At 38.9% G+C, this 15,640-nt stretch overlaps 1 protein-coding gene across 3 annotated transcripts in view; it reads left to right on the forward strand.

Moving 5' to 3' along the window:
- Positions 1-15,640, forward strand: part of LOC126873711 (LIM domain-binding protein 2) — a 134,575-nt gene that overhangs the window by 4,718 nt on the left and 114,217 nt on the right. For all 3 annotated transcript variants that reach the window (XM_050634876.1, XM_050634878.1, XM_050634877.1), the window contains exon 2: positions 460-1,111. In XM_050634876.1, coding sequence (XP_050490833.1) covers positions 460-1,111 — 652 coding nt within the window. The remainder of the gene's footprint in view (positions 1-459; positions 1,112-15,640) is intronic.

Here is a 15,640-nt window from a genome sequence, read left to right on the forward strand (position 1 = left end):
AACTAAACGAATCATTAGAAACTTCACGTACTACATGAAAACATTTATATATTGAAGATTTTATACATTATAAGTGTATCTGTATCTATAAGAATGTGCAATATTGAAGGTAATAAGAGGAATAGTATTAAATAATGGAGTTGTAATGAGTATATTATATTGGTATAATAGTATATCATTATATATGCTATTCGAATATTACTTCTCTTATCTTTTGGAATCTATGTATATGTACTAATATGTATATTATATTATAACATACTTCATTTTGGCATTTCTGTAACATCATAACAGTTAATTCATAATATAACAGAAAGAATTCCTTCATCTTTTAAAATCTTTGTACTTTCAAGTGTACGCACTATAGTATAACACATTTAATTCTTATGTTCTGGTAATATGAGATCAATTACTCTAAAGTACAACAGATATAACATCATGCATTGTTTAAATTTTCAGGCTGTAGCCGCCTAAACACGCCATTGGCAGCCACTACCACGCTGGAGGATCCGGGAACACCAGCCTCTTGGAAGGGCCCGCCGCCCGGCTCGGAGGCATCGCCTTTTACACCCAACTCCGTTGGCCAGGGTGGTGGCCCTGGCTCCGGTCCTTACAACAGTACAGGTGGTCCACCGAGCAATGCGGCCTTCCAGGGTCCGAGTCCTTTCCCCGGTGGTGCTGGTAGTCCAGCAGGGGCACCACCCTATCAAGGTCCTCCTCCCGGTTCCGCGACTCCTCAATATACTGCCTCGCCAGCGCCTAGTGGTTCCTCGACACCTGGTCCCGGACCACCGCCGAATTCGTCGGGCTTCCCTCCGCCGCCGAATAATTCCGGGCCACCGTATAATGGGCCCGGACCGAGCCCGTTCGGTTCGCCATCTGGCGGGCCACCGCAGTTCGTCGGTCGACCCGGTTCCTCAGGACCGCCGTTTGTACCTCCGGGAGCAGGGAATCCTCATTTTCCTTCGCATGGTCAACCGTTTGGAGGTCCCCAGTACGGTATGCCACCTGGAAGCCCATTCGGACCAGGCCATCCGATGACAGGACCTATTGGGCCTGGACATCCAGCAATGATGGGTCCTGGGGGTCCCGTCGATAGGATAGAGCAAGGGTGAGTGTCGATTATATTATGCTCTCGACGTGTTACTTATCAATTATGATGTATATGAGAGATCTAACTGAATGCAAGTGTAAGTTAAAGTTTTGGGAATTTAAATTTAATTGTGTATTTCTACTTTTTAAAGTACGATATATAGAACTTCAATGAAAGTGTAACTTGATTTTCAGTTAAGATATATTTCTATCGGTTTAAGAAATAGATTGATTTATATCACTATGATATATCGCCAATTAGTAATGGTCTTGAGTTAATCCTTCCAAGATCGAATTTTCTTTGGACTGCGAGAAAGTTCTTTTCTTTTTATCGATTATCAATGTAGGTTCATGTAGATCTATTGATGTTATTAATCACCGAAATTTAAGTAATTAAAAATTAATAAAGAAGATACGGATGGATTAACTAGGGGCGATAGAGATATATTTGATGAGTAACACGTTCGATCGAACTTATCGAATAAATAGTCTTAGAGCTCGTAGATTACTCCTCAATCAATGGAGTACGTAGTGTATTTGATAATGCATCTTGATAAATCTGAAGCTGTACTCTGATTGCTATAAGGGAGAACGTTGCGTTCAGCAATGATATCACGCGTATTAAATCCAAATTCAATGGAATTAATGTTTTTTACTTGAACACGATACCATCGATAGGCTTTCGTCGGTTTAGAATATAGAAACGTTGTCGCTATTAGCGTGTAAAACATAAGAGCACCACGTGTCTGACGTTGTCCGACTGCTAACATTCCTAGATAACACAGTCTACAGGTAGCCACCGTTATTTATCACTCGTCTCCCGGTTAGTCCGCATTCTTGCTGATAATCCTGCTTCGGCAGAGCTACTTGCCCTTTGAAAATGGTCTCGATCGTTTGCATCGACGTCAATGCTTCTGTAGTCGAACAACTCGTTTTCGAAATCAGTTACGTACTGAGAGAGAGAGCTTGTTTCAATACTTCGATGCGATAAAAGCCACAAATGTTTCAGTAGACACATAGGGGTCGTCCATGTATCACCGGGAAAGTTATAAATAGGAACAAAAGCAGCAACTATTTCCTAACATTTTCGATAGCACTAGTAGGTAATAATCAAATTTCTTATAGACTTCTTTCTTCAAATTGCTCAAAATAATTAGGGAGTCGCTACGACGAATGGTTCTGGTGTGAACAGAACAGAAAAAATTCTACGGTATTGAAAATTTAATCAATTTTTATCAATAAAGAAAGAAGTTACGTTTCTTCAAGTTTCTCAGATTGAGAAGCACTGTGCTTCTTAAAATACGATTCCATCAAATTCAGATCGAAGATAAATTTTTTTCCCCGTTAGTTGCCAAATTTTTTCGCGATCGTTGCCAGATACTGTGAAAACATATTGTTTGTTAAGTATCGTTTTTCCAAACGGAGCTAGATATCGCGTGTGCAGACGAAACCTGTAATGAACGGCGCCAGCAGCGAGTCACTCGGTGCTAAACTTGGCAGCCGTGTTAGTGATTCACTATCTCCGATCTAGATTATTGATGCAGTGAAAAAATCACACGTTATCGAGTCACTCGAAAGAATTGACGTTTCGAGAGTTCGTATCATGCGTCGGAGTTGTCGCCGTGTACACGTACTATAATTTATACAAGAGCGAACCGGACCACGAGAGAACTACGTAAACCAGTTTTTCGAATAGTTTTAGTAACAGACGTCTCTGAAGGCGTGACTCGATCGGTCGCTAAATCCGGCGAGGGCGCATTATTCGAATTTCCTCGTGCCGATAACTTCAAAACTGGAGTTTCGAATTAGAAAAAGAAGAACTTGCGAGTCGAGTAATAAGCTACGCGACAAGATCGAGAGATATAGGAGCTGTCCGAGGAGATTTTTAACCGCGCGTTACACGCGAAACCATCGACGTGTCTTTCACTGAGTGCGTGGGCACGCGTGAATTCCTCACGCGTGTGTTTACGCGTGTTCGAGTTTACAAGTGTCTTAAATCTTTGTAAACTGTTGAACGGATCGTGGGAGTACGAGGAAAAGCTGGTGAATTGCAAATGACGGACTCGAAGACTTCGTTATACTGTAAAATTTGGGGTAATCAAGATTTTGCGCGTTTAGGATATCTTCAAGATTAGCACGAAAGATCACAAATTTAAATAGCACGTTTATTGAACGTTTTTATTGATAAGAAAATCGATGACATTAATGATTTTAAATTGTACAAATATGAGAGAAGGTTAGCGTTAAACAAAATGATGATCTCTTGAGCTTTGTTGTTTGTTCAAATTTAGAGCAATCCGAAAGTTTAAGCCTTCCGAATGTATCTAAAATCAACGCGAATGATTAAGAATTCAGATAATACAGATCATTGAGTAAATATGATTGATGAAAGCTCTGTCATCGGAGTAATCTCTTGATTGACAAGAAAATCGGCGGCATTTACGGAGCCGCTAAACCTGTTAGTAATTGATATCATATAAAATTTATTACCGTTTGTAATCGCGGAAGACAGAGTTTCGTTCTTTCGGGTTTCATTTAGTACACGTGAGTCACATAAGCAACCGGTGTCGTTTAATGAGGATTTATAGAACGACAATGATAAGATTGCGGCAGATACAGGTCTCTTAATATGAATTTTAATTTCTGTCAAGCTTTAACAAACTCCTGCTAGTCCTATAATTTTCCTGACATTGAATAATCGTCTACCTGTCGCAACTCAGTTCGTACTTGTACACTTTACCTTCTCTCTTCGACCCCTCTTTCACGGATAACGCGATCTACAACGAAAGAATTGAAGGATCTTCGTCAATAAGGAGCAGCACCGATATTTGGATTTTGTACTTGGTAGAAAAAGAATTATTTAAATTATTCAAAATTATTAGAAAAGAAAGAAATGTATGGTTTATTACTAGCAAAAGTTTATTACTAGCAGTATTAGTTGACGTCTGACTTTCACTTGGTTTTCATGGGTTTTCTTAAATTATTGGTAAATGATGCTACCACTTTATTGCAGTAAGAAAAATTAATCTTGAAAGAATCAGACGGTTTTTTAAATATGATTTTTTAATTTTTCTTTATTTTTTATTCTTCTTTTGTCTCTATAGTACAATAACTAGGAATACGTATCGTTGAAGGTAGAATAAAATAACGGTGTTACATTCTTGGCAGGGATTGTACCGCGGGAGGTGACGCCATACTTTTGTAGGAGGTAGTACGCGACCCACCTCCCCTGTTCTCCCTAAACCCTCCTAGCCACCCCGTGTTACGGAGGGCGGGTGAACCAACGAGTGGAGGTAGTGTGGGGGGGGCATCAGGGTGGTACGAAGGTTCTCATATTTCCTGTATTTTAATTTTTCACGATATTTCACTGGTATCCGGCCGTGTGTAAATTATTTACTCTTTACCAATCGTTTTCCTTCGTTTTATGTTGCACATTTGTAAGGATATCGCGTAGAGTAAGTCGCACTCAAGACTAGAGGCGCGATTAGCTTGATATGACTGGATCGATAGAACGTGTCAAGGATGCGTCTGGAAATCGAGATATTGTGACACCGACGATCGTTGGCTTTGTCGTAAGCTTTTGACGTCAGTTAGTTTCCATTGCTTTAGAAACCTGATCGTTGATAATTTGGACAGTTGGATAAACTGATTAAAACTGTTCGCCTGACTTCGCAGATGTCGTTTGACTTTTGTACATTATAAAATTACCTTTGAGAATTTGACGATTCAAGATTTCAAAAATTTTAATTGCTAATATCTGAAAATTCAAAGATTCGAATTTGTAAAAACGCGAATTACTAACACTCGAAAATTCAGAACGTTAAATTTAAAAAAATATGAATTATTAATATTTAAAAACGCGGATAGTCGATACGCGAAAATTCCAAACATACAAATTTGAAAAAGACAAGTTATTGATATTAAAAAATCCAAATTTTCAAAAACACAAAAATTAATTAACCGTTATCTTTTTTATCGCGATATTAAAAAGTTTGTTGAGAACCACTCGAGCTCCCTGCCCCTTTCTGCTCTTCCTTGCTTCTCGGGTTTGGGTTGGGAGAGCGAAGAGGGATGGGGCCGAGGGGTGTAGATGGTGGCAGGAGCAGAGGTGAGGGGGGGCTAGGGGGCTATAGGTGTAGGTAGAAAAGCGAGGATGGGGTGGCGATCCGTCGGTCTGGGCCCAGCAGCTTCGCTCGTGCGTCCGCGCCACACCACCGTTTACACTTTCCCGTGTAAAGGAATCTTGGAACCGTCGGGATCTCTGTCCGTTGCGTTTCGTTACCGTTTGTCTCAGGTCGTGGTCGAGCCGCGGTTCCACGCTGTTACTCTCGGAGCATTTGAGAAAACGAGCACGAGAAATTCGTATCGCTTTATAGCGGCCGCTCAGCCGCAACGAGGGTTTGTTTATACCGCGTTCTTACCACGGAGCACATAATTGATCGGTATCCCATAGAAACCTCGCGTTTCCGGTCTGCGTTCTGCACTCTTGGATCTTGAGTGCGATGAGTCGGATCTCCGCTCCAATAAGGTGGCTTGCACGATCCTTAAAGTTGCTATCTCTTTTCGAAAAATTGCGGAGTATAACTTTTTCCACGCGCATGTAACGCAAGACTAATTAGACAAGCGCACGGCATAGGTATATCGTGCGATGTTTCTGGATTTCTTTAAGAAAGTTCTAAAGATTGTTATCTTTGTACGAATATCACAGGGGAGAGATAAGATGAATTTCGGCGTCTTGTCGTAAATTTCGTGGAAATTTTAGAATTCGATACACCGACGACTATTTCCATCGCAGTGAAGACGACGATATGAATAAAAAGCGATAACAATTAACGTTCGAACGCGCCAACTGTAATTCGCATAGGAAGTGCGTGGTATTCATAACTAGTTTCATATCCGCGGCAAATTTTCCCATTCGCCGGTCGGAAAATATTATTGTTAATTAATTGTTAATTAATTTGTGACATAACAGTTACGTGATGTTTGTTTTCTCGAGAAAAAGGAGAGTGTAATTAATATGGACGTACAATTACAAAACAGCACTTGTTAGGGGCTGTGTTAGGAGAAAATTGATCGAACCACTCTGCTCGTATTTAACAATACAAATAAAAGTAGAACCAAACTCTTCAGTTTGTTTACTGAATCTCGTAGTAGTGCTAATTGAATCTGAAAATGTTTCGCATGACAAGCGCAATATATTGATAAAATCTGTCTAAAATCGTTCGCAACTATAATGACATGTCAGTCTTCACGAAAGTCCATATTCTTTTCGTGCATTATTAGCTGTGATGGCGGTGCACCGAGGAAAGAGATAGTATTGATTTTTACCGATATTTAGCCGTGGAATTATCCCCTCTCTCTTTCTCTCTCTATGTCTCTTTTTCTTTCTTTTGCCAGCTCTTTCTCTCCTTATAGCCGTCTGCTTCCTTTTGCTTCCTCGATCCTCCCCTTTTCGTCTCAGCCCCCCTCTAACTACCCCTCCTTTCATCTAGCTGCTTCACCCTTGTCCCCCTCAGGGCCACCCTCCGCAGGCTGCGGCACCCTTCGCGAATCCTGGAGGAAACTAGGTGCCGGGAACGGAAAATCTGAATACCTATGACCCAGAAGAACGTTTCTATGCTAAGTACACGTTGAGCAACGACGAAAAAACCTCTGTTCAAACCAATCATCCCCCTTCGACCAAATAATCCTACGCTGGCTGACAACGGGTCACTAGTTGATGAAGGGTGGAGCAAGAGTTTGGTGGTCCTAATTAAAATAGATGTCGAGGGTGTGTTTCTATTAGGTGTCGGTGTGTTTTTTTTATAATTGAATGATAATGGATGAGTTGTTAGGTGACAGGATTCTTGTTGTTTCGGTTACTGTAAATTGATCTGTTAATTCTTTGCGATTTGAAGTTGAGCTGCATTTCATACTGTACTTTCTCCCATTTCTTTTACTTCTAACTTATAACGTAGATTTTCTTATGGCAATTGTCTCCACCGAGTTACACTCACGATATTCGTGTTAGATACGGCAGACGCAGATTGTATTGTCTGTAACGATGTTTAGTTTCAATCCTGCCTTACACTTCAGTTTTCCAACGAGGATCACGAGTTACGTATTCGATATTTCAATGTTTGTATCTGTTGTACAATTATGTTACAGCAGTGAATCGTTAAAACTCGTTTCATTACCTGTTAAAGAGATCTTTGGGGCCAATATGTGTACACAATTGTAATGGCCTTTGGGATCGTTTACAAATTCGAGCAACGATTTTAAATATAGAGGAACACTCCATCGAAAGTGGATATTACCTGTACAGGAGCGAGTTGGCCAAGTTTCACCGACTCGGCGAGAAACATTATCGACTATCCGTATTCTTCCCCTGTTGTTCTTAGTCAGGAAGCAAACCTTGTCCTTTTTTCGTTACTCCTGGCGACCTCTGTTCGGCCTAAGCTGGAATCGCACGTAGCGACACGATCTTCGGGTACGGCAGCTTTGCACTCGGGGATTCTCTAATCGACACGAGTTTAGCAAGAAAATACTCTGCCAGTAGCCTTTGGAAATGGGAACCTCTAATTTATAAGGCCAAGATGAGCCAGTTGTGGGTGGAAGGAGAAACGAAGATAGAGAAAGAGCGGCTCTTACTAAAATTCAAAAGTTCCTCGACGAAGTTTACGATGCCGTCTAGCCGGCGCGTCGCTGAGATTCTCTGTCTCCCCGGCTTGTTCCCTTCCCCTTTCGGTCTCTGCTTCATATCTTTTCTAGATCTGTCGTCTGACGATTTTCTGTGGCCACGGAACACGTGAACATTCGAATCTTTGCTTTGAAACGATCGATTTCATTCATAGTAGCCTCTGAAGATTGACGTTGCAACCATAAATGATCAAAGTGTAGAATTTGTAGCAAAAAAAAAAAAAAAAAAAAAAAAGAATAAAGGAGGACATATGAAATTTTTATCCCTGTATTTTACTAAAAGTCGTTCTACATTTTCAAAAATCCGCAGATCTATAAAACATCTATGAAGTATTGGATATTCGTTACTCACTGACTATTCTCATGATTCTGCTATTAATAAGAACGATTATATCGAAGTTCCTCGAGCGAACGTGATCCCGAGGCACGGATGGACGTCGGTTTTAATCGACGAACAGGATGAAAAAGGCGTCGCTTAGGATCGTCGTGGGCGTCCGGGAAAATAAATGTCCACGTTAAATATTCATACAACAACGCTGCTTTAAAATTACAGGTTAATACAACGAGACGCGAATCTCAATATATTATTCACGCATCACCGGTCATTCGATTTCCATAGGTCCTCGATGGAAGGGCTACTTGCTGACTATCCTGAATCGAGCTTGGCGAAACTGATAATCATGTTAGAGCCCGATCGAAATCGTAAATACCGCCATTCGTATCTGATCGTATACTCTGATCGAGAAGATAATTAAAGTCACTGTTTATTATGTTCGCAATTTCTCACGAAAGTACTTGAACACTTACGGTAGAAACTTTTTATGTATACACAATGTGTGTACACATACGTGTATATTATATAGTACGTATAATGTATTTATGAATAGTCGAATACACCTCCCGTCAGCTACTGTATTCTGGAGCATATATTTGGAAATTTTAATCCTGCAATTCTCGAATTCCTTATGTTTCGATTTCGCTTTCGTTTCAGTCAAGGTAAAAGTTTCTAATGTTTTAAGAAAATTCGTTTAACTTAAGAATTCTTGTAAGGGTAGAAAAATACAATTCGATTAAAAGTAACCGAAAAAATGGTTAAAGGAGGATTAAAACAGGATTAAACTGCACTTGATCACTGTATACGTTCGAAACAAAGAAATATATCATTATACGGTCGATGAATAAAGAGTTACAGGCAGAACGCATTCTAATGTAACGAGTAGTAGCACCGGAGATAGCTCGGTAGGTCGCTGACCATACCTAACATTTAATGCCGGTGTACCGTTATACGCGGTCTGTAGGGTGCCAATCGTTTCTTATCCGGATTAAAACTCGTTAAGGCGCCCTGCACACCCTCAGGGATAAAGCAGTTTATGACACTCAATATATTCCAGGTTGCGTTTGTGTACTCGTGCCGAAAACTATGGCTTCGTCGAGATATTCGTTCGACAATATTGTACACCTGTCGTCTGTTGCTATACCAACAATAAAATAAGCAGTGAAATAATACAAGAGTATAGATTATTAGGGTAGGCAAAATAATCAATATATCATTTTTCATAGTCATGTACCGAACATACTCTAAGTATAGTACATGTTATAATATTTAATGGTTGAAACAAGTTCTTCTTTCGACTTTATTTCTTTAATTATAATAAATTATATTATAGAAAACATAATAAAATAAACACGAAAACGTGTAGTGTACTTATTATCTTGTTTTAGTACCAAAATAGAATCTAAATTTTGTTTGTAAAATGAAAATGTTAAGAATTATGTAGAAACAATAGAGTACGATGCAGTGGATTGGCGACGGTGCATCTACATCGGTGTTCGAATGTTCGTGCCCCTTACATGCCACAAGGGAATGAGTCACTCTCAATTCTTAGCACAATCGCACATCTGGTCATAGACGGATTGTCCTCGTTCCTGGGGTTCACGGATGCTGTAGTCCGGCTGGCACTTCCGACTTGAACAAACCAGGCTATAAGGGATGAAAAGTACGAACACACGTATTTTAGTCGTACAATTTCTTTCGAATAATTGAAGATATTATTCAACACTAGAAATATTAAACTAATCAAAACGATTAGCATGGGATTTTTTGTAGGACACTTACTTAAGACTTAGTAGTTCCTGGTTTTAAGTTGTTAATTTTTTCGGTTTGTATTCTAACATTGTATTTAGCGATATATAATAATGCAGGCTATAATATAAATTCTTCAAGTTTGAAAAAATTAGATTAAGCATAATTTTAGAAAATTCGACGTGTAGTCCTATTTGTAGCGGAATCTAAAGTTTTCTAAAAGTTACTTTATCGTGAAACACAACATTCTACATTAGTCATGACGTGTTTAATTCACTTTATATTATACGCAGAAAGAAATAGTTGTCGATTCATTCGACGTGTTTGAAGGACAAACGGAGCTGATGATAGAAAATACTTGGATCGAAAAGATAAATTGAAGTTACTCGACTTTCTATTAAGCGGTTTCGATCGACAGAAACGATTAAAAGAATCGAAACTTTGTTAAGAAGTTAACGGACTCGAATATCTTTGTCTGGCGCATTACTTCGGTCGAGGAAATTCTTGGACGTGTTGAAATACCTGGACTGAGGTCGCATTTGTGCTAATTGCATGGGAAACGAGGCCGAGGGGATAACCCATGGGGAGAAGTGCCGCAGGTGGGGTAAATGGTCATGGTAAACGCGTCAACTTTGTAACGAGGGAGACCGGAGAAAAGTCTCTCGAATCAAGTTCAAAATTATGATAATGTTCCAAGGTTAGTGGACTTTGTAGATGGGAATTTTTTTTGTGAAATCATAAAAAATTAGGAGATTGTGATATTTACAAGAGACGTTTCACAGATGTGGTCATCCCCAATCTCAATGAAATTTGGTAATGGCGATTAATCTTATATATTCGATAAACGAAACTGTAATTATGAAAAAGATAGTTTATACTGCGGAAGAGCTTTTCATATTTTCGCGTTAACATATTGGAATACAATTATTAATTAAATTCGTTGTTACAATACGCTATGATATATTCTCCTATATTTTAGATATATACATTTTTCTCATAATTGGCCAGTCATTCGCAGCTAAAATTGATTATTCACGTAAAAGTATCACCGCATCAAGTTTCATTGAAATCAACGAAGACCACACCAAACGCATCCTCCGTTAGAAGCTCCGTTTATTCTGCGTTTCAATCGGAGTCGTCGATTCGATGGTTTCACAGGAAACTTTATAAAACGTGAAACGAATCGAACTCGCTTAGAGAGCGCAATGAAACAATTAATAGTAGCCGGAGAGAGAAAAGAAAAAGAGAATCGGGGTCTTTCCGCAAACGGGGATTGAGTTCCTCGGGAAATCATTATTTCGTCCGGCTTTGCGCGTTTCCCGGCGTTTTCCATTTCTTCGGCAATTTCCGGTTCTTTCTCCGTGCAGCGGTCGCGCCGCGAGCTACTCGATCCTTCTCATCGAAAGCAGGGCTCTCCCCTTTCCTAACCAACGAATGCGACGTGAGTCATTAGCGCAGGTCACGGCGTTATTAAAGACAATGAAGCAAACTTTATACGAGCGGGGGTACGGGGCCAATTACTTGGCAATTAGTCGAGCGAGCAACAAGTGAGCATCGCCACGAACCTCTCTCCATCTCTCTCTTCCTTTCTTCGTCTTCTATTCAGACCACCTTCTCGTTCGCGTCTTTCCCTCCATCGTAGACCTCCGTCACGTTCCTCGTGACACGATTGACGATGCCCATTCGATTCTTTGTCCTGCAACTTTTCCAGCGAATTTAATCGTACACAGTCTGAAATGGAGCTTGGTTATCTTACGGCTTAGACGTCTCGGATGACTCAGAAGTCTTTCTCGAATTAAAAAGATACGTTATTCTCCGATAGCTTGGAAGGATCAAATTTTTTTTAATTTTCCTAAACCATTAACCAGTTAGCTGTAGCGACTTCCTTGAAAACTTTGAAAAGTGTGTACTTAAAATGTGTCACAGAAAGCAATCGATGACAAGTACACTCGTGAAATGCAGAATATGTGTGGCTGTTACAATATAGAATTAAGTTGTAACGAAATGACTGTTCTATTTTTTAATTTTATTACTGACATCATAACACAAAATATTGCTATTTCTTCGTGACGAGTATACTCATCAAAAACAGTTAACTGGTCAAAGGTCATCGTTTCCTTTGCAAATTTTAATAGCCGGTTTATATTATTCAATTTTGCTTTTTACTATTGCGACTATGAAAGAAGATCGGAAGGATTCAGTGTTTTTTGTCGTTACTATTTCTTTCATCCGGATTCTGCAGATTTTAAGAAAATTGAGAAGAAAAAGTTGTTCCATTAATTGATTGCGTGTAACGTTTTGTTCTACGACGTGTGATGCATAGGGTATTCGATTGATCGAGACTCGAGTATGCTTGGGAACTTTCGCTAATTGCGGCACGTTAGATTCCATAAAAAGATCTTCCTTCGATCGTCGATCGAGGAAACTGATTCTGCCTGTCCTACCGGTGCTGATTTCACTTGGGACTCATTAACACGTCCGTAATTGGATGTACCGTTGTAATTGCGAATCACGTGAACGCAACCTGGAATCTGGTCTTCTGCCAGACTTTTAAAAATGTTTCCTGACCCGTTATAACTAGAGTTTCAACCTTTTTAGTTTTTACCATATCCATCGACCAGTGTCTCGTGTAGATTTATTTCCAAGTGGTATTTCTGTTACAGGATTGTAACATCTATCCCTATTAAATTCTTTCTTTTATTAATATCTATTGTACAAATAATTGATAATATCGAGTTGCATCGACGCTGTGCGTCCCACGTAGTATTAAAATATTAATAATACAATGTTTATTGACCCGATTTCTCTAAAGACTGATAAATTTCCAGTGCCTCGATTTACCGGCATTGCGTCGCGGACAACATTCATTTTTACGCGTTTATTCCAGAACGATCAAATAATCCCGGCAAATACAATTTTAAGCAAACAGCTACCCTCATTATTTATGACCACTAGACGGCTGCAATAAAAATAATGATGTTGCGCCACAGTCCCTGGCACGAAAATCAATGAAGCAATTAAATTGATAAGTTTGTCTCGTTATATTTTCATTCTTTTGTCGCAGTAATCAAACCTGCAAAATTATGTGTCACCACACATGCGTTAATTTCACCCTTCTCCATGTACTTGACTTTCGACCATGTCGCCGGAACTTAGAATTATAATTACAATTGTTACCCCGTTCTATCCAACCTCATGCGAATACGTTCGGTTTTCACGGATAGTTAAAAAACTCGCGACTCTAATTATAACCTCTTCAATTTTGATTTCACGGTTTCCAGATGAGATTTTCTCTGTATTTGCTCGTTTACAATTTTCGACTTCCACAGAGTCGTATTATGTACGTCCTTGAACATTTAGGTAGACACGAACAGCTCGCGAAAGGGTGCAAACGCGCGTACACTCTCGATCAAGAGCGATTTCGCACTTTTCGCGGTTTCATTTTGCGTGATGCTTTTCATCCAACGATTTCTGTGTGATTCGTTTTTTTTTCAATTTTGTTTACCGTTCATCGTATAATATCAATGCAACTATATATTTTTTATTTATTAACGGTATTTTTTTATTTATCGAAAGCTAACGTCACATCGACCGTGTGGTTATTGACGACAGAGATAGATATTATTAGATATACTATTTCGGATCTCTAAGTTATACAGATACTAATATGCACAATACTTCGCTATGAATGTTTCTCGAATTACTACAAAGGTAAAATCAGCACTCTATCGGTTATTAATTAATACTGTTTTGTTTAAAGTTTGCAAAATATGAAACGGACGAAGGATATCATTTATTTTAATATCTAAAACTTGCTCGCCACTTTTTTGAGCGAGATCTTCCGTATCATAAAACAGATATTTCATCTCTATTTCTCGATAAACGTCTTTACTTTGTTCTATACAGTCATTTAATTTGACTAATGACGGCATTACTTAGTAGTCATAAGAGTTCTGACAGATCTTTCCCGCTTCGAAGATAGCAGGATACATCGAAGGCCTCCGCTTGTGCAGTTTAATTGATTTATGTCGATAACCGTTTCCGGAAGACATTTTATACGTTAATTATTAGTGCGTGGCAATCTCGGAGGCACGCGTTACGAATTCATTAACTCGTATCGAGATATATTCCAGAGATACTCTGATCGCTTACATTATTATCTTGCACCTACCAGTTTTATCGAACGACGATACCACGTTTATAAACCACGATAGACCACTTAAAATCTTGTTCTCCTCGATGTCCATTTCTCTCTCTCTCTTTCTCTCGATAGTTCTTTAATTGCCAGCATTTTAATCGCACTACGTCATTCCGTTATTGCGGAACAAATTGCTGTATGATTGGCTGCTGTCCCCACTTTTTTCATCCGGAGAAATCTAATGTCGAATATTCCGAGAACTCTACCGCGAATATCTGGAAAAATACCGCCACTTTACATTCCTAAACGCTGGCCTGATTCCGATCGGCCATGAAAGTGCAAACGTTTCGCGATTTCGTGAAGACATAGGAGAAGCACGAGCATATAAATTTTTCAAACGATTAATAGATTATGCGTAGACTGGATTTCTGGGAAATTTGGAGGTGCAAGAGTACACAGAACGCGTATAAGATAGAGAATTGGAGTACTTATTATAGATAATATGTATCGGTTTCTATTTAAAATATATAAGTATAATATATAAATATAAATTATAGATGATACGTACAAGTTTCCATTTCTTTAGCTATGTTTCTAAAAAGTGTAATATGAAAATGCTTTGTATGTGTGTGTTTTGTGGAATTGTACTCGAACTTTGTATGCACGTATTTGATGAATATCAATATTGTGCATACAATAGTACATATACACATAACAAGTAACATAATAACAATGCAGTGACTTGATTTGAATATCAATTTACAATTGACAAAGTACGAGCTGTAAGTTATAGATTTCTATTAAACGAAACTATTTTACATGTATTAGCACAATTATTAGCGTTATTAATAATTTACTAGCACTGGTTCAATACTGATGCTAGTCCAATCGCGAAATTTTTAAGGGATGAAACACAAATAAGGGTGTAACGCGTTGAATCGAGATTTAGGAAATTTAACATAAAATTGGCGTGCAAATGGCTAGGAGAAGCTTCGTAAGTTCAGACGGTTCATATGGATAATTTGTTACAAGGGGAAACATTGCGCGCATTGTTGTTCACAACTGGCATTTACTAGTTGACATAATTGTCCCTCGCGTGCTTGTTTCAAGCACTCTTTACTCACCCCGCGAATTTTCCTTTGAGAAATACCCGACCCGAATACTCGCCAACTTAAAAAAAAACTTCTGTCTCTCAAGGTACGCGAATATTAATACGTCAAGCTCGCCTTGTCGTGTGTTTTGTTTGCTCGCAACTAAATTTGAACGAGGGAATAATTGTCGCGATATAAAGGAGTATGTAAAAATATATGAAATATTCAAAGCACGGTAAACATTGTAATATTTAATAGATGAAATTCTATTCCATTTATGAAGACTCCAATTTGTTAGTACTCGCAATTTATTAATTGGTAAATTATTGTGCAAATGGATTCCAATGGAATTCTTCCATCGAAATAAACCTTGCATCATACTGACAATACTACAATACTTCCATTCAAACAAATTCTATGCACAAGCTTTGACTACAAAAGAAAGGTCAAAGGAATTCAAGACTCGTTCACAATACCCAACATCTGAGCATCTGTAGCGTTTCTTACCTGAACCGAAAATTATTTGGTGGCAATGGCGAAAGTAAGAATAAAAGGATG

Source organism: Bombus huntii, chromosome 15 (assembly GCF_024542735.1).
Source record: "Bombus huntii isolate Logan2020A chromosome 15, iyBomHunt1.1, whole genome shotgun sequence".
Taxonomy (NCBI): Eukaryota; Metazoa; Arthropoda; class Insecta; order Hymenoptera; family Apidae; genus Bombus; species Bombus huntii.